Raw genomic sequence first — 22,013 nt, 5'->3', positions numbered from 1 at the left:
TTGTCGTTGTTCATTGTGGTCAAAATGTGTTTGCTTGTTCTTCGTGCAAAGCACCCGTAGTCGAATTTTTTCTTGTTGCCACCACCGCACTGTAATCTGCCCAGACAACCTAACCCGTTTGCTTCTTGAACCATGAACCCGCACCGCTTGTGACCCACTCACACTAGCATGTGCACGAACCATCTGCTACAATCCCTTCTGCACCAGAGACAAGGTCCCATCAAATCCACCTCACGACATCACTACCGTCCCTTGCGATCTAACTTGCATCACCACCTTGATCTGAATCTACACCTGCTGTCTGGAACCTGAACCCGTATCTGCATTGCAATCGGGGTCACCCCTGCAGTAAGCACTTGCTCTTGTTTTTCACAAGTTAAAGAAAGTCCCAGGAGAATTGAAAAAGTAACGAAGGAAAAGAAAATTGAAAGAGAAAAAAAAAAAGTTTTGCTTGCAGAGGAGAAAACCCCCAGCAAATAAAAAAAAAAGGACAAAGAATAGGAAAAGTGAATTTGTTTACCCGTGAGAGGGATTGTTTTGTTGGGCCAATTGTTGCCCACGGAAGAGTTTTGTTGGACTAACGATCACTCAAGTGTTTGTAATGGTGACCACTTGAGTGACATTGTGAACATGGTAAATTTGATTTTTTGCTTGTTTGCTTAGGTTGTTTGGAAGCTCACATTTGGCATTGGCATGAAATCTTGCACTGGCATTGACATTGGTATTTGGAATCTTGCACTTGCACCGATGAAATTTCATATTAAAATTGGCATCGAAAATTAGCATAATGGAGCTTGCATCCACATCTGCTTGTTGGCAAATTCATATCATGTACCGCCATGAGTATGACGAAGGTGTTAGAAAATATTAGTATTTTATGTTTATTTGATTATTTGGGTTTGATTGTTAGTTTAGTGGGACCTACCCCATTCGAATTACGGTTTCTAGGTTTTGCTCTCTATAAATATAGCTTATAGTTTAGTATGAATAATAAGTCACGATGTAACCTTTTGAAGTTTTGTAGCCGTTTCGGCATTCTTGTTTGTTTAATAAAATTTTTATTATTTTGTAATCTTGTTCGTCGCACACTCTGATATTCAACTAGAAGAACTGAAAATTTTACAAGTTGAGAATCGGTGAATGAAGAAATCACATGATAGAAAAAAATAAGCTCCTTTAAATCCTATCTGAATTTTTAACCCTGTTCTTTGTTAAGAGATTGTCCTCCTAATATAATTTCATATCATTGAATTTTTTTTTTTCATAATAAATAATCTATGTTTGAAATTTTAGATATTGAGGTAACTAGTAAAAAAAAAAAAAGAAGTTAAACTTATGTTATCATCTAATATATGGTTAAGATGGGTAATATGACAAACACATTTGTGACAAGTTTCAAAGTAAAATTTCAATTATTTAAGATATAATATGAGGATATATAATCAAAGTTGGGCAAGTTGTTTGACATTAATGGGACATGAAATTCAAGAGTGGAAGCATAAGCCTTGGTTGCTATTTGAACATTCAACGCTTCCGTTGGATGCAACCCATCAAAGAAAACAATTGTCGTCCTGTTTCTGTTCTCACGTGTTTCTCCACCTCTTTTACACAATACTCCATTTCCACCTGCATTTGTTAATTTGTTATTGCACCAGAGATTATATATATATATATATATATATCGACAGAGAAGCCTAGAAGAAGGTCATGAAATGATGAATGAAATGAACCTTGAATTTGAGATATCACTTTGCAACAGGGGTTGCTCGTGTCTTCAAAGCCTGTTGTAATAAAGGCACCAAAAAACATAAGTCATAACATTTCATTGTCTTTGTTATAAGGCGTTCGACAATGGTTTAGGTGAGTTTGAATCCTATACATAAGAATTAGACATCTTGAGTTTGATTCGTATGACATTATTGTTATGTGACTAGGTAAATGTGAGTTCTATCTATTAATATTCACCCACATTTGTTTTAGTTTGGTTATTTTTTGGACCGTTTGATGACCATTTTGTTGCCAGTTTTTAATATATTAACTCAAGAATTGGAATCACTCTCATATAATTTAATTTTCCGGTCATTTTTAAGATCGAGCTTCTAATTTCATATCTCTAGAGGATGATAGTTTCTAATTTCAAAAAGATTCAAAAGAATGATTCATTTAAGGAGCCTTACCCTTCACATAATTCTTCCTTAACCACCTGCATGCTTCCCTCATAGCAAAGCGGCTACATCATGTCACGCATGGTTAGAGATACGGGCTTCTTTTACAAAAGAAAAGCACCAAGTAATCAGCCGCAGAGCGTTTCACATTAATCCCTGAGAAGAAAAATACTATGCAAACAAACGAACGATGGATAAAATACTATGCAAATAAGAATACCGAACTGCTTATCTAATCTGTAAACAAAAGAAAATAATGCACTAATCAAAACGGAACCTTCTGTAGGTCAATTATATGACAACTAAATTATAAAATCTCTGCATCTGTTAAAGCACGGCGTGAAGACTATCTTGACTATGAATCTTCAATGAACTTGATATATTAAACAATTGACCCAAGTCTAATAGCAAGCTCTACTTTAAAGCATCATATAATATCATTTATAAACAATTTTTACACGATAACATAACAAAAATATATTGTCTTAATTAATGTAAGACAATGACTTCCTAGTTTCACTGTATTGAATTGGATAAATAGAACTGGAATACAAGAAGAAAACATATGTGTGGAAATGAGATTCAATTTGGGCCGGACTGTATAAGGGATGCAGTTGCCTTCTCCGTATTCCTCCCTGATGTTAGAGGCGATACTCCCGAAATTTGGAACGATGAAAATGAGGAGGGAGCTGGGGCTGAGTCTGCGGCAGTGGATAAAGGGCTGATATTACCGCTCACAGTCATGCTGGTTCCACTGGCAGACCCTTCGATGACAGCCCTTGGGTCTGGGGGGTTTTCAATTTCTGTAATTCCTTCCAGCATCTGCACAACCTTTCCCATCATTGGCCTGTGAGATGGTTGTTCCTGTATGCACCAGAAGGTTACCTGAATTGCTCTCTTCACTTGATCCATATCAACATCTTGGTCGACTAACCTTCTATCGACAATTCCCTTGATGTTACCCTTCTCAAATTCCTCAAAAGCCCATAAGGACAACTTCTTCCTATTTGTCGCCTCAGAAACTTCAAAATTCCTTCTCCCACTCACTATCTCTAGCAAAACCATACCGTAACTGTAAACATCAGATTTGGAAGTTATTGGAAGATTTGCTAGCCATTCTGGTGCCAAATACCCTCTAGTTCCTCTAACACGTGTCAAGGTTCGATACCTATGGTCCTTTGGATTAACGAGCTTTGCGAGGCCAAAATCTGACACTTTGGCATTGTAATTCTCATCTAACAGAATGTTCTCCGGTTTTATATCACAATGCACAATGCAGTCTCGGCACTCCTCATGAAGGTATGTGATCCCCCTTGCAGTGCCGAGGGCAACGTTGAACCGAGACTCCCAATTCAACAACTTTCCTGATTGCTCTTCTGTTGCAAAAAGGAAACTATCAAGGGACCCATTTTTCATGAACTCATATACCAGAAGCCTATGGCGCCCCTCAGAGCAAAAACCAATCAGCCTCACCAGATTCAAATGGTGTGTGCTACTAATTGTTGCAACCTCCATCCTGAACTGTTTCTCCCCTTGCTCAATCCCCTCAAGTTGCTTAACTGCAACAACAGTTCTATTAGCAAGAATGCCTTTATAAACAGTCCCAAATCCTCCTGCCCCAAGCTTCTCCTTGAATCCCTTCGTTGAGCGTTGGAGCTCCTTATACGAGAACTGAACCGGTGCACCAGAAGCATACTCAAGAAGCGCATATTGAGCAGACAATCCACCAAAGCTGCGACTGTTTCTGCAAAACCACCACCACAAACCACCTTCAAATGCCATCAAACCAAAGAGGGTGGCAATAACTACAACAACCACTATCCAAGCACGCAACTTCCAATCTTTTTTGTTGCCAGCAGTCCCCAGTGATGATGATGGATTTGGAACCACTGGTCCACATACCTTGATATATGAACTACTGGACATAGCTGGACTGTGATACCCGCTCAGAAAACCTGGTGTCTTGGAGTAACATAGCCCGGTGCCATCAGACAAAGACGTTGAAGCATCACAAGCACTACTTCCAAGACAATTCAACCTGCAAGCCGATATTCCCGCAAAGAAAATCTGCGACTCTGTCTCAGGAGGGTACGTCAAGAACCGAGTATGTTCCAAGTCCAACATAGTCACACTCTGAGGACAATCCTTAATCTCCATCTTCCTCTTACACCCTTTCCTGCTATCCTTGGGATCAACAAGCTCAAAATTAAGAGACATACATCCGCATACCGGATCAGAATCGTTATAACTACAAACTCCCATGTCCCCACAATACCCGAAAACCTCACACTGATCAGTAACAGCTGCCCATCTCTCTGTTACAGTCCCACTACCTCTAGTAGAGCTATAAATCCTAAGATTCCCATCACTCCCCAACTTCAAAAACCGCAAAATATCACCCGCTTCGGCATAATCACTACTATAAGCAACAATAGCATCAGTGGACAATTGTGGATCGGAAATTGACAGAATACCAATTGACCGCAATCCTAGAGTAGGCGAACTCAAATTCGTATTAACAGAAGAATTCAATCCCTGATTCCAATACACATTAATATCATTCCACAAAAGTGTAAGGTTCCCGTTTTTCACAAGCTTAAACGAGTACAACCCAGATCGCAAAACCTTACTCACAGTGAAGTTCTGCCCGGGGACGATCGAATCAGTGGGGTTGTCGAAGCTGGACCAGACCGTAACAGTGCCGTTTCGGAGTACCAAGTTGCCCGAATCGTCAATCTCAGCCGAAGAGACGCCGCGGCTGGTGGTGTTGGAGTCCCAGAGAGTGGCACCGGAGCCGTTGACGAGGCGAAGGGTGCCGGATTGGAGGAACTGGAGGGTTCCACCGGAGTCAACTACTTTTCCTGCACCAGCGGACCAGACGGGGACGCCGCCGGAGTAGGAGATGGCGGCGACGTAAGAAGGCGGTGAAGTGGGGGGGTCGGAGGAGATGAAGCCGAGGGAGAAGGTGTCGTTTGGGGAGGACCAGGCGGTGTTTGGGTTGGCGGCGGAGAGAGATGAGCCTGGTGAGATTGTAGTGGCGGCGGAAGCGGCGGAAACGGCGGCGGAGAGGAGAAAGGCGATCAAGAGAAGGTGTGAAAGACTGATGTGGGTTTGGAGCGCCATTTTTAGGTGAGCCTTGGATTTTGGGTATCAGTTCATTGGTGGGTGGGTGGGTGGGTAGGGGAGAAAGTTGGGTGTATTTAAGGAGGGAGGAGGAGGGAGGAGCGAGTGAGGTGAGGATGGAAAGGAAGACTCTGACTAACAAATTTGGGGGGAGGACGGCGTTTGACTAATGCGAGCTTAGATCTGCTGCTAAACGCCGTTAACATATATAAAAATATGAGGAAAACTCAAATTAGGTATTTAGATTTTCAAATATTTTTATTGACCAAAAAGATTTAGTTTTGTTAGTATTATGTCTCATCAAACTATAAAGCATTGATTTATTTGTTGGAAGTTCATTATTTTTCTCAAAGATTAACCTAAGGCAAATGGAAATGATCAACCGACAACAATACACTGCGTAAAATAATATTACCGAACTTTGCTTCCAAGTTCATCAATATTAAGTGGCACTAAATCTTTAGAAATGTTAACTTTGTAGCTAATGCGTTAGCTCGTCAATGCCTCATTGTTTTTGCTAGTCATATTTAAGAATAGCGTCTCCTAAATCTTATTGAAAACTTTTGAATAAAAAAAGTAAATTATTGAAAATCACTAGTACTCTTTTGTGATTTTTTAAATGCAACTCCAACATTAACCATAACACTTTAAAATACCTACTGTGCATCTTAAATTTTTTATATTTATAAAAAGTAAGATAGTGTGAAGGCCAGGCGATGAGATTTTTATATTAGTAATAACAATTTTCAAAATAAATACCAAATCATTATTAAATTCCTAGCTTTTGGTTGTTGTGTTTTCCAGCCATTAATTCTTTTTTATTTAGGGAAGGTACTTTTTCAAGAATTGAACACGTGGGTTTGAGAAGAAAAAGTCCGGCCTCTAATGTGCGTTAACGGCGTTAGTCAAACAACAGGACGGAAGAAAGCGGTGACCTGACAAGACTTCAACATCTGACAGCGGTCGGATCTCTGTTTTCTCGGACTTGTCTCATTTTTTTATTTTTGTCGTTTTTCTTTTTCTTTGGGGGCCCAGTTGACCAATAAATCCTCTGCCTCGAAGCTAACCTGTCAATTTCAGGCTGCGCGTATCATTTGCGTTAGAGAAAAGGACATCATACTAACTAATGTTCTATTTTTTTTTAGGAAACTTTAATAAAAAAATTTTATATACGGTTCATTTTAACAAAAAATTATATTTTTATATTAAAAAATCAATTCTGGTACTATTCATTTTACCCTTTATTTTTTCTTTATCGTTAAAACTCAAAGTTTTCAAACCCTTTTCATTAGTTTTCCATTTTTTTTATTAACGTAACGCTCATCTTTGACTTCTTACTTTACTTACAATTTACAAACTTAATAAAAAAACTCGACCACAAATTTTATGCTTATGCTCTTACACGTTTTGTAGTTTTCACATTATTGCCCATTTGTTGAGTTTTGGTTAAAATGAGTGGTTACGGTTTTTCCTTATAATTAGAGTTTTGATTGGACCATCCTAATACTATATACGGTTTTTAAATTTTAATTTATTTTCTCCTAAACTTGTTTAATCTTTTAACAATCCAACGGTCAATGTGAATTTTTATTAAGTGCAATAATAATACAAACATTTTGTTTTATTTTCCATTTCTATTTAATACTTGCGTTAATCTCAATTTACTACCATAAAGTTGACATTTCATATATCAAGTTTTTTCATTCCTGTAAAGTATCGAAAGTCATAATTTTGAGAAATTTTCATACATTCGTTAAGTTTTCTATCAAAACCTTCGTTAACTGATGACGTGGTGCGTACGTGTTAATCTAGCCCACATGAATTTTCTTTTTAAAGTTTAAAAAATTAAACCTCCTCCCTCGACTCCTCCTCTCTCTTCCACTCTCCTTTGTCCTCTGTCCCCTTGATAATTTCTCTGTATTTCCTTCTACCTCACCCTCAATCTCTCTCTTTCCTCTCTCGGTTGGCAAAAGAGATACAAAAAGGTACGGTTTGCTCCAAGCACAAAGCTTTTTTGCTCCAAGCACAAAAAGGTACACTGTGAGCTGCTCACGAGCAAGCTCGAACAAAAAAATTTAGAGCTAAATCCAGTAGTGCAAGATCATAAAATAAAAACCCAAAAAAACATATAAAATGAGCAAAATAAAGTTATAAATATATTTTAAAAACCCCATTTTCAGATGCTTCTGTGTGTTCTCCATAAACCCTTTACATCTGGTCATTCTCTATCTCATGGCTTTTATTTAACAGTTTATTTTTTTAAATTTATGGGTTTTTCTTTTGGGTTTGGTGTCGCATGTAGAGTTAAATTTATCTGATATTTTATGGGTTTTATTATTTTTAGTGATTTAGGTTGAGGAGTTTATGCATTTTCCAAGAAACTGAGCCTCCAGCCAATTTTGAAAGCTCGAATTTGGTTGAGAATTGAGAGTAGATATTGAAATTTTGATTTTTTGAAGATAAGAATCATGGTTTACATGGGCGCTGAGTCTTTAGTTAATGAAGATTTTGACGAAAAACTTTACGGATGTATGAAAGTGTCATTGAATTATGACTTTAGGTACCAGATTGGGATGAAAAAAAAAACTATGAAATGTTGAAAACTGAGAAACTTCAGATAGTAATCTGAGATTAACCCTTAATACTTTTACTCTTTCCTTTTATGTCGTTACCGCTTTGTCTCTCTCCTCCATCCTTTTTTCTCTTTTTCTTTGGTAGTCCACTACTACGAAACCATTTATTAGTGTCACTATGATAACCGACAAAAAACATATATTACTGTTAGATATTAAGCAAAATCCGACAGAAAATGGATGCAGTGGCAGATATACTAAGCGACAAAATTGTCAGCATTAGGAAATGAATTTTCTATCGGTTAAGGCCCTAAAACAAACAGAACTTGTGTCGGATATATGCGACAATAAATACTAAACTATTGTCGGATATTATCAATTAATGTCTTTCCTGACCGCCAGGAAATTAAAAATACCGTCGGATTCACATCATCTTCATGTCGGTCCTAACCAATAGAAAAATTTTTAAAAAGTAAAATCTACTATTTCCATCGGTCACAATCGACAAAAAAACATTAATAATTAAAAAAAAAATATGAACCATTCTGTTTGTTTTTTAATTTTACATAATGAATAAAAAAATTTAATGAGTGAATAAAATAAACAAAGTTTGTAACAAACATAATATGTATTCAAATATAAATTAACTTACAATAATGTCTTTAGACTCCGCCATAACACATAAAGTAGACATTAAATAGAAATTAACCTAAAATATGGTCATCTGAATCCACCATAATACATAACTAGACAAAAAACATTTGTCCGAAGTAGATAAAGTGTCAGACATAGCCGTAAAGGAAAACCAACAAACCATTCAATAGAACCCGAGCCTTTTGCCAAACCTCTTTGTGCTCTAGAGCCTTCTGCCGATCCTCCATGTGATCCAAAGCCTTCTACCAATACTCCATGTGCTCCCATATACCTCATCACATTCTCATCAAAACTACTCGACAGCAATCCGGAAAACAAACCCAGGGATAATCCACCATTGAAAACACCTGGAGAAATATGTCAGTTACAGGGATAAGCTATCTGAGGTCGATATACTGGCATTGGATATTGCGCCTGAAAAGGCATATGCTGCATGGGATATGCAGTGGCTGATTGGGGGCCGAATGCTGTTTGATGCCTGAGAGCTGAGTAGTGGCCGCTGCAGATGTTGTGGAATAAGCAACATCAATATTTGTTGTTGCTCCATCATAATCTGCTAGTTCATTGCCTACTGCTGCTGGTTTACCAGCTGCTGCGAGGTCTTTAGTTTCTCAAGCTCAACCGTTACCGTCGCCAACTTTCTCGAGGCTTTTTCCTCCCTCATCCTCAATTAATTGTTCTCAACTACCACCTTAGCCAATGCACCCCTGGATGATTTCCTAGAAGACCTAACACTTGAAGAGCTTGTATATGACACCATCTTTGGTATCACCCCATGACTATAACCTCGAACCCTATTTCTAGTCTCATAACCCATCTGCTCAATATAAATATGTGTTCTAACCTCATAGGTGTCCTCTTCTCCATACTCGACAATTGACTGAATTTGACTCTCCATAGATGTCTTGCAATATAATATTTAAACAAACAATAAAAGATTATTACGAGTTGAAATATAGAAAAATAAATAAGATTCATAAAAACAGATTCATCAATCCAAACAGAAAAATAAACAAGGTTCATAAAAACATAGATTGTGTTTAAATAATGTGTTCTAACAAATGCAATACTATTGTTTAAATAATGTGTTAGAACATAGATTCATCAATCCAAATAGAAAGATGAATAAGAATTAAATACAAATAGTCAAAATCTGAATAGAGTTATAAATCATTTACCCCTCTCTGTTGTGATGATTCATCAATCCAAGAGTCATCTTTCCGGGTATGGGTAGCTCAAAAAAAAGAGATGGGATCCGGCTCCTTCCCATGCTTGTTCTTCTTTAAATATGTTAAAAGAGAACAACATATACACATTAACCCCACATTATGAATACAAAAATAAAAAAACACTACATATATTACAAATAAGCAACAGATAGAAGTTCCTCGCAAACCCGAGCAAACATTTTTGAACCAGTTGGATGGTTTATCGTTTTTAACTCTCGATTATACTTGTTTTTCTCTGCCACCTCATGAAAAGTAAATAAATAAAAAATAAAAAAATAAAAAAAAAACCTTATAAGACAAACATATTTCAATACCAAATATCAAATCATTAATTTTTTACCTTTGTTTTAGGATTATCCCAATACGCTAACATATCGGCCCACTGACCACCATCCACACCAGGGGGAGGTTCTAAGCGCTCATACTCTTGTCTTTTGGTGTAATACTCCGCTTTTAAACCATTACGGTATTCCTTGCATGCATGATCCGCAACATGGAGAGTCATGTTACGAATCAATGGCATTCTGTCACAGTCTTCATCAAGAAAAATGATATTCCCCTATATTCATAAAAACAAACATGTTAGTACAAATCCGAAATATAGTCTTGAAATATAGAAGTACAAAACGAAAATATATACTTTAATTCTTTCCCACAAAACCTCCTCATCATTTTCAAGAATATGTCTTGGATCCTTAACCTTCAAGGCTATCAATTTCGAAAATTAAGTGGCATTTTCACTAACACATTTCCCTGTTGAATCAGATAGACAAAGTTGTCTCCCTTTCCACTTCGGAATAGCAGCTTCGCGAGTCCTACGTTCATTTTGTTCCTCCATAGAAAAGGGAAAAGGAGTAAAAATGGGTAGAAGTGAAAATGGGTAGGAGTAAAAATGGTTGGAAGTGAGAATGGGAAGGAGAAGAACAACTGAAGTGAAAATGGGAAAGAGAAGAGAAACGGATGAAGTAAAAATGGGAAGTAGGTGAGGGTAATAAATGTTGTCGGTTATATCCGTTAGGAAATTAAAATCCGACGGAGTTTTTATGTTTTTGTCAATACAGTGCATTTATGTATGTCAGAACAGTGCATTTATAGATGTCAGAATAGTGTCGGTTATGACCGACAATAAAGTAAATAGTGTCGGTTATGACCGACAATAAAGTAAATAGTGTCGGTTATATCCGACAACCTAACTAAAAAGCGCCCGCCTATTTAATATGCATGTTAGGTTTGTGTCGGTTATAAACGACAAAAATATCCAAAAACCGTCACAAAATTTTCCTCCGTCGGTTTTTGTGCGCCTTTAATTTTTTTGAATCAAAGTCGTGGGAAATATCCCGCCCAAAATTATGTTCTGTTTGTGTCGGTTATATTCGATAGGGCCATGAGTGAAAAAATAAAAATAAAATTAAACCATGTGTTTTTAAATAACATTTTAAATTTTACCACACAAACTAAAATATTTTAAATAAAAGTCACCACACAAATTGAAATATAGTCTAATTAATACTTAAAAAGCATAAAGTAAATAATAAAACTATTCCATTTCATCTTCTATTAGGTCATCGTCGGCATTGACAAATCAGGGAACTGGGTAGGCAATGGTAATACTTCGTGAAAAGGAGTCTCTTCCACGCCAACCCTTGTATGCAAATTTTCATTGTCAAGTACACGATCATCCAAATCAAGTATGGCATAATCATCAAGTGCATCATTATCCTTCAATACGTTAAACAAATCTCTCGGTTGCGTTCGAACAACAACATGCCAATCTTTTTCAATTGTGTCCTCCACATAAAATGCTTGTGAAGCTAATATGAAAGGATCCTCTTTAAATCCCAATTGATTGAAGTTTACTAAAGTAAATCCATATTGATCGGTCTTCATACCTCTTGGACTTTCACTATTAACCCATTCGCACTTAAACAACATCACAGCTCGACCCTTGTCGCCTGCTTTGGTAGGGCCACAATATCTAACCTCAAACATGTCTATGACTTTGCCATAACAATTCACTTGTCCAATTGCACCAAAGACATTTGCAAGTACAAAGACACCATAATTTTGATTCTTATGCTTATCATCCACAGATTTTGTACGAAATCTGAACCCATGAATAATGTGACTTTTATATTTCGTCACAAACCTACTAGGATAATTGGCTAGCCAATGCAAGTCTTCAAATATCAAGATGTAATTAGCATGACATCTTGAATTAATCTATAATAAGTAAAGGGATAAAAGTTGACACGACAAATATAAAAACGTCATAATTAAAATGTACAATAAAAAAAGAAGAAAAAAGAAAGAAAAGTAATAATGTGACTGTTATATTAACTCACATGTTGCTTGAACCATTATGGAAATTGCTTCTTACTTAGCTCCTTAATTTGTCGCACTGTCAGCCTTGCTCGACGATGTTGATTTTTCAAGAATTCCTCATGTTGCCTAGCCAATTAGGTCCAAATATGCTTAACTAATTTTTCAAAGTAAAGACAATTGATAAAACATTAAGACGTATGACTAGATGTTCTTACCTTCTAAATGGGTTGACCTCATAACAATTATTTAGAATGTATCTGTGACACTGATCGAGAAAATTTAACTCGAGCTCCACATTTTCTCATGAACCCATATAACATTCTTTAGAGTAAAAAATTGATAACCCACCAGATACTCCACGTCCAATACCATCTTCATTTTGACCTCTACGAGTGCGACGAGACTTGACATCTCCAAGATACATGGAACAAAAGGACAAGCACTCATCCACCAAACATACTTCAATAATAGAACCTTCATGATGACCCTTATTACGAACATAGCGATTCAGTGTTTGCAAATACCTATAACTATAATACAAAACACAAATTATTATAATTACTAATAAAATTATCATTATAAATTAACAAATTTTATAAAGATTTGTTAATTACCGTTCAATTGGATACATCCATCTATATTGAATAGGCCCTACAATAGCTGCTTCATCTGCCAAGTGAACTGGGAGGTACATCATTACATCAAAAAATGCAAGCAGGAATATCTTCTCCAATTGACATAATGTCAAGGCAATTCTTGAATTCAATTGCTTGAAACCTTCCTCGGACTCTTTCTTGCTACACAATTGTCTGAAAATTGCACTCAACTCTAATAATATCATAGTAACAGATTTAGGCAAAACCGCATGTATTGCAAGTGAAAGTAACTGCTTCATTAAAACATGGCAATCGTGACTTTTCAATCCATGTATTTTTCCTTCATTCACATGCACACATCGTGACAAATTTGATGAATATCCATCGGGAACCCAAATAATAGACAACACTTCACAAAATGCAGTTTTTTCTTCTCTTTTCAACGTGAACAATGTTGGAGGTCGAAATGTTCTATTTCCTTCCCTACGTTGATGTTGTCCATGTCTTATGTTCAAGATTTCAAGATCTGCACGTGCAGCCAATTCATTTTAAGACTTTTTATCTATATCTAACAATGTTCCCACTACATTGTCACATATATTTTTTTTCAATATGCATAACATCAAGATTGTGTCTAATCAACAGATGCCTCCAATAAGGTAGTTCATAAAAAATAAATTTCTTCTTCCACTGACTTTTACTGCTTGTACTGCTCTCAGTTCATTTTCTGCGTTGCCCAACCGAAGCATCTTTCTTTGGTTTTCAAAAGTAAATCTCAAAGTACAAAGTTCTTCAAGACATTGTAAACTAGTCCACTACCTTAGTGCACTACTATGCTCTCGCCGACCATTAAAAGATGTGGTTTGCCTTCAAAACCTATGATCAACAGGAATAAAGCGTTGATGCCTCAAATAACAAATCTTACGACTCGCCGGCAAGTAAATATATTCTTTATCATGCATGCAATGTGGATATGTTTTATATCCATGTGTACTTCATCCTGATAATATTCCATAAGCCAGAAAATCACTTATAGTCCATAAGACGGTAGCCTTCATCGTAGAATTTTGGTTGGAATATGCATCATAAGTAGGAGTGCTTACCTCCCATAACTCATTCAACTCATCAATCAATGGATGCATGTACACATTAATCTCTTTAACGGGACTATGCAGTCCTGGTATTAACAGAGACAACAACAAATTTAGTTACTTCATACACATCTAGGGCGGTAAAATGTAAACTGAAAGCACCACAGGCCATGTGCTATGGTCTTGCCTCATTTTTCCAAAAGGATTAAATTCATCACTGGCCAACCCTAATCGGACATTTAGAATTTTTTATCCAAACTCCGGATATAAATTATCCAAATGCTTCCATGCTAAAGAATTTGAAGGATGTCTCATAAACCAATCCTTAAGACATTCAGTTGCGTGCTAGCTTATATGTTCAGTTGTATGCTTCGACATATACAACCATTGCAATCGTGGTTATAAAGAAAAATACCACATAACCTTAGCTGCGATTTTTTTTTCTAGAGCCATCCTCTTCATTGACATTTTTATATCTTGATTCACCACAAACTGAGCATGCGTTCAACTTTGCAGTGTCTTTCCAATAGATCACGCAATTATTGGGACACGCATCAATCTTCACATACGTTAAACGCAAGTCATTTATAAGTTTTTTTGCCTTATAACAAGATTCAGGCAAACAATCTCCATCAGGCAACATTTTTTTAATTAACTCGAGTAATGTGGTGAAGATCCCGTCCGACATTCTTACTAAACACTTGATCTGATACAATCTTACAACTGCCTCCAATTTTTTAAATTCCTTACAACTTGACCACAAATCTTAATATGCATCTTCAAGCAACTTGAAAAAAGTCTGGACCTCTTATGGACGCTTTTCCCTAGAAAGGGGTTCAGTAGATGGCCCAACACATTCTATCGTTAATAGTTGGACAAATACATCATTAAGAACATCATGAATACCAGTCAACCGATCTCCTATTTCAGTAGACGGCCCAACACCTTCTTCTCCAATCCTCGTATTTTGCTCTCCAATGAGAGGTTCCCCATGATGTCGTCACGAAGCATTTTTGTAATCTTTATCCATATCATACAACACAAGATGTTCGACAATAGTTTTTCTAACAAAAGTATATCAATTACAACATCTTTTGCAAGGACATCTAAACTTATCGGGGCCAGCACCATTCGCAACTGCTTAATCGAAAAACAAATTAATACCATCTGTATACACTTCCAAATTTCGCGATATTGTCAACCAACTCTTTTCCACGTTTTACCACTGTGCGAGAGCAAATTTTACGTTGAAACTAAGATGCCTACAATGTCACATCCCAGCCCAGGCGGATCATTTCCCGGGCTCGGTCCACCACCGTAGCACGATATTGTCCGCTTTGGGCTTACCATTCCCTCACGGTTTTGTTTTTGGGAACTCACGAGCAACTTCCCAGTGGGTCACCCATCCTGGGAGTTCTCAGACCTCCTTCTCGCTTAACTTCGGAGTTCCAACGAAACCCGAAGCCAGTGAGCTCCCAAAAGGCCTCGTGCTAGGTAGGGATGGGAATACACATTTAAGGATCACTCTCCTGGGTGATGTGAGATGTCACATACAATCTTTCAATCCCTATCATGTAGGCATAACTATTAGAAATTTCAATACTTATCTTTCAACCTCAAACTATCACAATTGTAATTTAATTTCCAACACCTATCACAGTAAAACAAATTAAAAAAAAACAATAAAAGGTTAACAAAAATATGTTTATCTACAATCTTGATTATTTATTAAATTTAAGTTTTGTATATCCTCATAGCAATTAGAGTGAAATATTTAATTAATTAACATAATATATACCTATATTACTAAATATTACCAATTTATGGTATATTAAATATTGTCAATTTAACATAAATATTTACAAATAATATTTATCTCAATTTCTTCATAACAATTTAAGTAAACAAAATAAACTAATGGAACACAAATATTCCTAATTTATCTTACTAATTGAATTAAAATCTCTAAATAGATAATCTTGTGTGTTAAACAAACAATTTAAACATCAAGAAATTCAATAATGAAACCTGAACTATTGAAGAATTCTGTCGTCAATCTACTCTTTACGTAGTCATCCAACTAAATAAAGCCCTTGCAAAATCAAATTAGAAAATAAAATAAGCCATGAAGTGGTTGATGAAGAAAGAAATAGAAGATGAAAAGTATGGAAGCAAAAGAAATGAAAAGCTTACTGTGAGATGAAGAGAACAAAAAGATTGAAGATGAAGAGAAGAAAGTCATGGAACTATAGCCTCTACCAACTAATGGTCACCACCACCCTCATCATGCCATCACCTCCAAACCCAACACAAAACCACAAACTCCACCCTACAACTCAAGCCACCAACATCAAGAAGAAGGTCATGGAGGTTTCTAAAAAATGGTATGGACAACCATGCTGCAGCCACTACCATCTTCCCCGGCACAAAGAAGAACTGAAAATTTTACAAGCTGAGAATCAGCGAATGAGGAAATCACATGAGAAGAAACAAGGTCCTTGAAACCCTATCTTAATTTTTAACCATGTTCTTTTTTTGGAGATTGCCTCCTAATATTGAGTGTTTTTTTTTTCCATATTATATAATCTATGTTTCAAATTTTAGATATAGAGGCAACTAGTAAAAAAAAGTTAACTTATGTTGTCATCTAATATAAGGTCTAAGATAGGGCTGTCTCTGAGATTTTGAAGGCCCTGTGGAAAATTTGAAAGAGGGCCCCTCCTTAAGATAGTTTAAATAAAATAAAAAACAATGTATTGATGCTAGAAAACATTCACTTAAATCAAAACAAGTTTTAACACTCACTGAATACAAGTTTACAAATGTCATTAATTATAAGTAAAAAAAGTTACAAACATAACCTTCACTAAATAATCAAAAGCAGTTCAGTCTTAAACAACCAAACATGAAAAACAAAAAACAAAAAACTCTAACTTTGAAGTTTCACTTGAACATATAATATTATTATATATATTATTTTTCAGGTGTTATTACTGGCACACAAAATATTTCATTGTATACCAAATTTTTATATTTAGAAAGGGAAAAAAAATTACTTTTATAAGCGGTGCACAAAGAGATTTTAAAGTATTAACAAAATCAATTTTTTTTTAATATAGAACATTATTACATAATATTAGATAACAAATTTTGGGAACCCTTCAAATTTGGGGCCCGTGTAACCGCACCTTTTGCTCCCCCTCAACATCCCGTTTGATCTAAGATGGGTAATATGACAAACAAATTTGTGACAAGTTTCAAGGAGAAATTTCAATTATTTAAGATAATAATACGAGGATATATAATCAAAGTTGGGCAAGTTGTTTGACGTTAATGGGATAAACATGAAATTCAAGAGTGGAAGTATAAGCCTTGGTTGCTATTTGAACATTCAACGCTTCCGTTGGATGCAACCCATCAAAGAAAACAATTGTCGTCCTGTTTCTGTTCTCACATGTTTCTCCACCTCTTTCGCATAATACTCCATTTCCACCTGCATTTGTTAATTTGTTATTTCACCAGAGATTCTGTATCGATAGAGAAGCCTAGAAGAAGGTCATCAAAAGATGAATGAAAAGAACCTTCAATTTGAGATTTCACTTTGCAACAGGGATTGCTCGTGTCTTCAAAGCCTGTTATAATAAAGGCACCAAAAAAAATAAGACATAACATTTTGTTGTTTATGTTATAAGGCGTTCAACAATGGTTTAGGTGAGTTCGAGTCCTATATATAAGAATTAGACATCTTGAGTTTGATTCGTATGACATTATTGTTATGTGATTTGGTAAAAGTGAGTTTTATCTATTAATTGTAGGATCATTTATTTTTTTATTCCTATTTTATGATTGGTTATTTTTTGGACTGTTTGATGACCATTTCGTTTTTAGTTTTTTTTTTTTTCACTTTTTTGAAAGTTGAAAATGGAAATCTTATTTGGTAACTACTTTCAGGTTTCTAAAAAATAAAAATGAAAACTGATATCTACTCTCTATTGAGTTTTCACTTTTTGGTTTTTTGAAAACTGAAATTACAAGATTTTAGTTTTAATGAAAACAAAAAACGAAATGATTATTAAACGACCCCGAATATCTGTCTCTTAGATAGTTGATCATTTATTGTATGGAAGAAGTGTAATTTATTGACTCAATAATTGGAATCATTCTCATATAACTTAATTTTCTGGTTATTTTTAGGATCAATTTTCTAACTTCATATCTCTCGAGGATGATAGTTGTTGATTAATCGAAACAAAATAAAATTCAGGGTTGAATTACCTGTGGACGTAGGATTCTGGATGATGTTAGTAATAATGTTATATGTATTGACCAAAGCAAAACTGAAGTCAGGCATATCACTTTTGAGAGCATCCAGCAGTGTCCTCAGTTGAGTGTTGTACAGATGAGCTGCTTGGTTCAGAGCTTGAGGACTGCCAATATAATTTGGCCTGTTAACAACAGGACTGTACCCTAGTGGATTTATCGACATTACCACAAATTTTCGACCTCCCAAAATGTACAATTTCTGCAAAACTAAATCGCTTTCATGATTAAAATTGTGTCAAAATTACTTGCTCAAACAAAATAGTCACACTATAAGGGATGATGTTTGAACACACGAAACTGACGCCCTTGACGACACATACTCTATTATATGTGAGATCTACATATAATGATAGGACTCACTTATATTAGAAAGTGTGTCAACTAGTGTGTTCCCTTTATTTGTCCAAATGATACTTACTAAGGTCTAATGATATTCTTCTTCCACCCCTTAAAAAAAATTATGTATCCAAATAGCTTTATTGATACGGTAATGCACCTTGAGTTTTTGAGCTAGAGATGCTATGAGAGTTGCTGTGAAGGTTTGGAGATCAATTTGCAAGTAGGATCTCTTGAGGAAATAGTTGAACATGTAATCATTCCCACCAACTCCCACAACAAACAAGTATCTTGGAAGAGATTGAGAGCTATTGCACGCCAGCTGAGCTTCTAACTCTGGCAATGTCACCTCCTCAAAGTCCCGGATTTGCTGACTCAAACTTATAACAATATTTCCCTGAAATATTAACTAGCTAGCTTAATGATTGATTATCTTAAATTCTTAATTTAAATTACTAACTATGGATGGTAAATATAACTTTAAATTAAATTTACTCGAATCGGAAATTTCTTGACTTTATATATAGGAAAATTACTTACTATATATATGAAATATAGAATCATTAATTTTGTCATACAGATCAAGCAAGCAGATGCAACTATATATAGGTCACTTGTGAAACACGTGAGTACTACTATTTGTGTATGGTTGTCAATCACATGTTGCATATGAATTTAAATCTTTTACTTACATGAATACGTCCCAGGTGGGTTGGCTAGTGTAGCTAATATATGTTCCAATCTAAGTACAAGATGTTTCTTTCTTTAATCTTGTTTCATCAAATTCAATGTCTACAATTATACGAATTGACTAATATTTCACAAATCTCTACCATAGTATGAAGGAAAAAGTGAATAGAGTCGAGATCAATTCAAGGTTTTTATAATGTACTCGTACAAATAGACAAATTCTTAGCGTAGAAGTTTACTCCCTTGAATGATGACCTAAAAGAATTAATGCACCCTTAAATATGTATATTGTTTATCAAAAACGTTGGATCAATATGTGGGTAAATATTTATATGAACTGTTTATCGAATTTCTTGTGTTCGACTATATAAAAATAACTAAAAATATTAGTATAGGTTCAGACGTACGTACCCCAACAAAGCCTGTATCATCTAAGATACCCGAAGAGCCAGAGGCATGGTTGACACCATGAACAATGTTAGACCCCTTGGTTGAACGGTCCTTAAATGGTGGGATGAAGGAAGGAAGCATCAGTTGTTCACCAAGAAGGTCAATCACATTTTTACCATTTGTGAATCTCCCAGAAGGTAATCCACTTGGGAAATCTATTCCATAAGGCAAGTAATCGGCTTTCGCCGTGCTTTTGAGGAAGTTATTGTTGCCATTGTCAACCAAAGAGCTTCCAAACACAAAAATGCCTTCGATCGTCGCTGCAGCCCCATGATCTTCTGTGAAATCACAATCGGAACCGATTGGAGATACAGAGGCAAACAATGAGAACAAAACCACAAGTGGTTTGTATGGTTTTTCCAGATAGTGGTATTGCATGGTAAGTGGTTGCTGCTATTATTTTTGTTACAAGGAGACAAAGGAAGGGTTTAAATTTGGCTTATTTCCAGGAACAAACTCTTCGTTTTTTCCCCAAAGTATGAGTAGAAGAACCCGGTGAACGGGTATTTGTTGACCGTAAAGTCTGTCTTAATTAATATTCACCCACATTTGTTTGAGTTTGGTTGTGCAATAATTTCTTCCAAAAAATGGATTTATGTATATTCACCCACATTTGTTTATGTTTTTGTTTTGATACAAGTAATATTAAATAAGCGGGGAAATCAAACATAGAATCTCTAATTTCAGAATAAATATTTTTAATTAATTGAATTACAAATTATTTGCATGCGGATTAAACTTATGCGCAACACATTCTCAAAAAATAAAATAAAGACGACTATTTGCAAAACCTTATGTATATATATATAGCTCATTTGAATCTCTTGCTCGTTAATTAAGGGTTTTTTTCATTTATTTTTTTATTTCATTTTATCAATTCTTGTTCAATTCAGAAATGGACCAAATGGTTCCAGTAATAAAAGATAAAAGAAACAAAAAGTCTTGGTGCTGCAATCTCACTTTTTGTGCTTTTCTAATTTGGTACAATAGTTTAGCCCCCACCCACCCTATCCTGACGAAGGTCAATGCAATTTATTACCGTTCCACATTAACGCACCAATACGACATGCAAAAGTTAATATAGCTAACTGTATGAACGTAATTAGTAGATTAAGCCTAATTGTTGGTATCGAAATTCGGACGGAGTTTTGGTTGTGTTCAACACGTATTTGTCTTGAGTGTTACTTTCAATCTCAGTACCACGAGATGGGTTGAGGGAAAGAAAGAATAGGCATGCCACTATTGGAGGCTGTCAATAGAGAGTAATGTGTATAAGGTTATGTTGTGTTTACATGTAGATCTAACTTCTTAACCAATTGAATGTGCACCAAATAGGACGCTGATTCGATTAAGTTCTATCTTATGTCTTGAGTGAATGAAGACTTCAAATCCAGTGCGAAATAAATGTATGCCTAAGTAATAACTGAAAACAAAAGTAAAACCAAGAAATTGGATGTAATCATTTCATGATGGAATCAAGATTAAAAACGTTTATAGAAGTGATTCTGGGTTGATGAGCCAACCTACATGACTTGAAAAGTTAATAAGACTTGAAAATGTAAAGAAAGTAGTAAATTCAAGCAAGATTGAGGCCATGTTAGGACAAGATAATGTTAAAGGAATCCACCAAGGTTACTGTATTGGATTGAACTAAAATTGAAACAATGCCTCAAAGAGGTGATTAGGGTGGTTGGAATTGCATGTGAATCGAGTTATACCATGGGGTGGCAAAGCTGTAAAAGTTTTTCAAATATCAGGGATTGTAGGCAGTATATACTTCGAAAGAAGACTTTGAGATTATAGCTGAAGAACTAGAGGTTTTGCTAAAGAGCAATTTAAGTTATGCTAAAAAGCAGTTGGGTTGATTGAAAAATCACTTGAGGTTTGCATAATCGTAGAGGTTGAATTTGACAAAGGTCCTGAGCTTGAGCCTTTGGCTCTATTTATGGACAATTGGGAAAGAGCAGCCTCAATCTTCTCATTGAGTTGTAGCAAGACTAGATCAGTCATTTGTCGCTGACAATGATTGTAATTCCTGGATGGTGGTCTTTAGCTTTGTCCTGTGGCATTTTGCATGATTACTGCAGTGACATTAGCTTGTCGAATAATGTGCTCATCGACATTTAAACAGATGAGATATTTCTAGGTTTGTTCGTCTACGTGGAAGACGCGCTTTGATGAGGGTCAAGCTGGAATCGTCAAATGGCTTTGGAGTTATGTGAGTTAGTCACCTGAGCCCTAGGATAGGATCTTGGTTGGGCCTTGAAGTTAGTGGGCCGTGTTGCGTGGCTTTGAGTAAATAAAAATAGATTGCCTTCCTAGTAGACCTTATTTTTATTTATGACCCAAACACAAACAATGTTTGGTTTTTTGACAAACGATAGCGCGTTAGTGGGTTAAATTGTTGGGAGAGAGGAAGACCAGTGCCGATTGAACCCTCACCAAAGTGCATAGACATGAT

General features: G+C 35.8%; 2 protein-coding genes and 1 pseudogene across 2 annotated transcripts; all 3 read right to left on the bottom strand.

Moving 5' to 3' along the window:
* Positions 1-2,580: 2,580 nt before the first annotated feature.
* Positions 2,581-5,358, bottom strand: LOC126621847 (G-type lectin S-receptor-like serine/threonine-protein kinase At1g34300). The gene has a single exon (XM_050290457.1). It carries the CDS (start codon positions 5,286-5,288, stop codon positions 2,748-2,750), a length of 2,541 nt encoding a protein of 846 aa, XP_050146414.1. The 5' UTR covers positions 5,289-5,358; the 3' UTR covers positions 2,581-2,747.
* Positions 5,359-9,185: 3,827 nt separating this feature from the next.
* Positions 9,186-10,582, bottom strand: LOC126622511 (uncharacterized; annotated as a pseudogene).
* Positions 10,583-16,997: 6,415 nt separating this feature from the next.
* Positions 16,998-20,044, bottom strand: LOC126621851 (GDSL esterase/lipase At1g29670-like). The gene is made up of 5 exons (XM_050290461.1): positions 19,514-20,044; positions 18,573-18,809; positions 18,029-18,275; positions 17,335-17,385; positions 16,998-17,246 (listed from the first exon to the last, which is right to left on the bottom strand). The coding sequence occupies exons 1-5, from the start codon at positions 19,928-19,930 to the stop codon at positions 17,059-17,061; spliced, it is 1,140 nt and encodes a 379-aa protein (XP_050146418.1). The 5' UTR covers positions 19,931-20,044; the 3' UTR covers positions 16,998-17,058.
* Positions 20,045-22,013: the final 1,969 nt, after the last annotated feature.

Source organism: Malus sylvestris, chromosome 5, assembly GCF_916048215.2.
Source record: "Malus sylvestris chromosome 5, drMalSylv7.2, whole genome shotgun sequence".
Lineage (NCBI taxonomy): Eukaryota > Viridiplantae > Streptophyta > Magnoliopsida > Rosales > Rosaceae > Malus > Malus sylvestris.
This window is presented reverse-complemented; position numbering and strand designations above follow the sequence as displayed.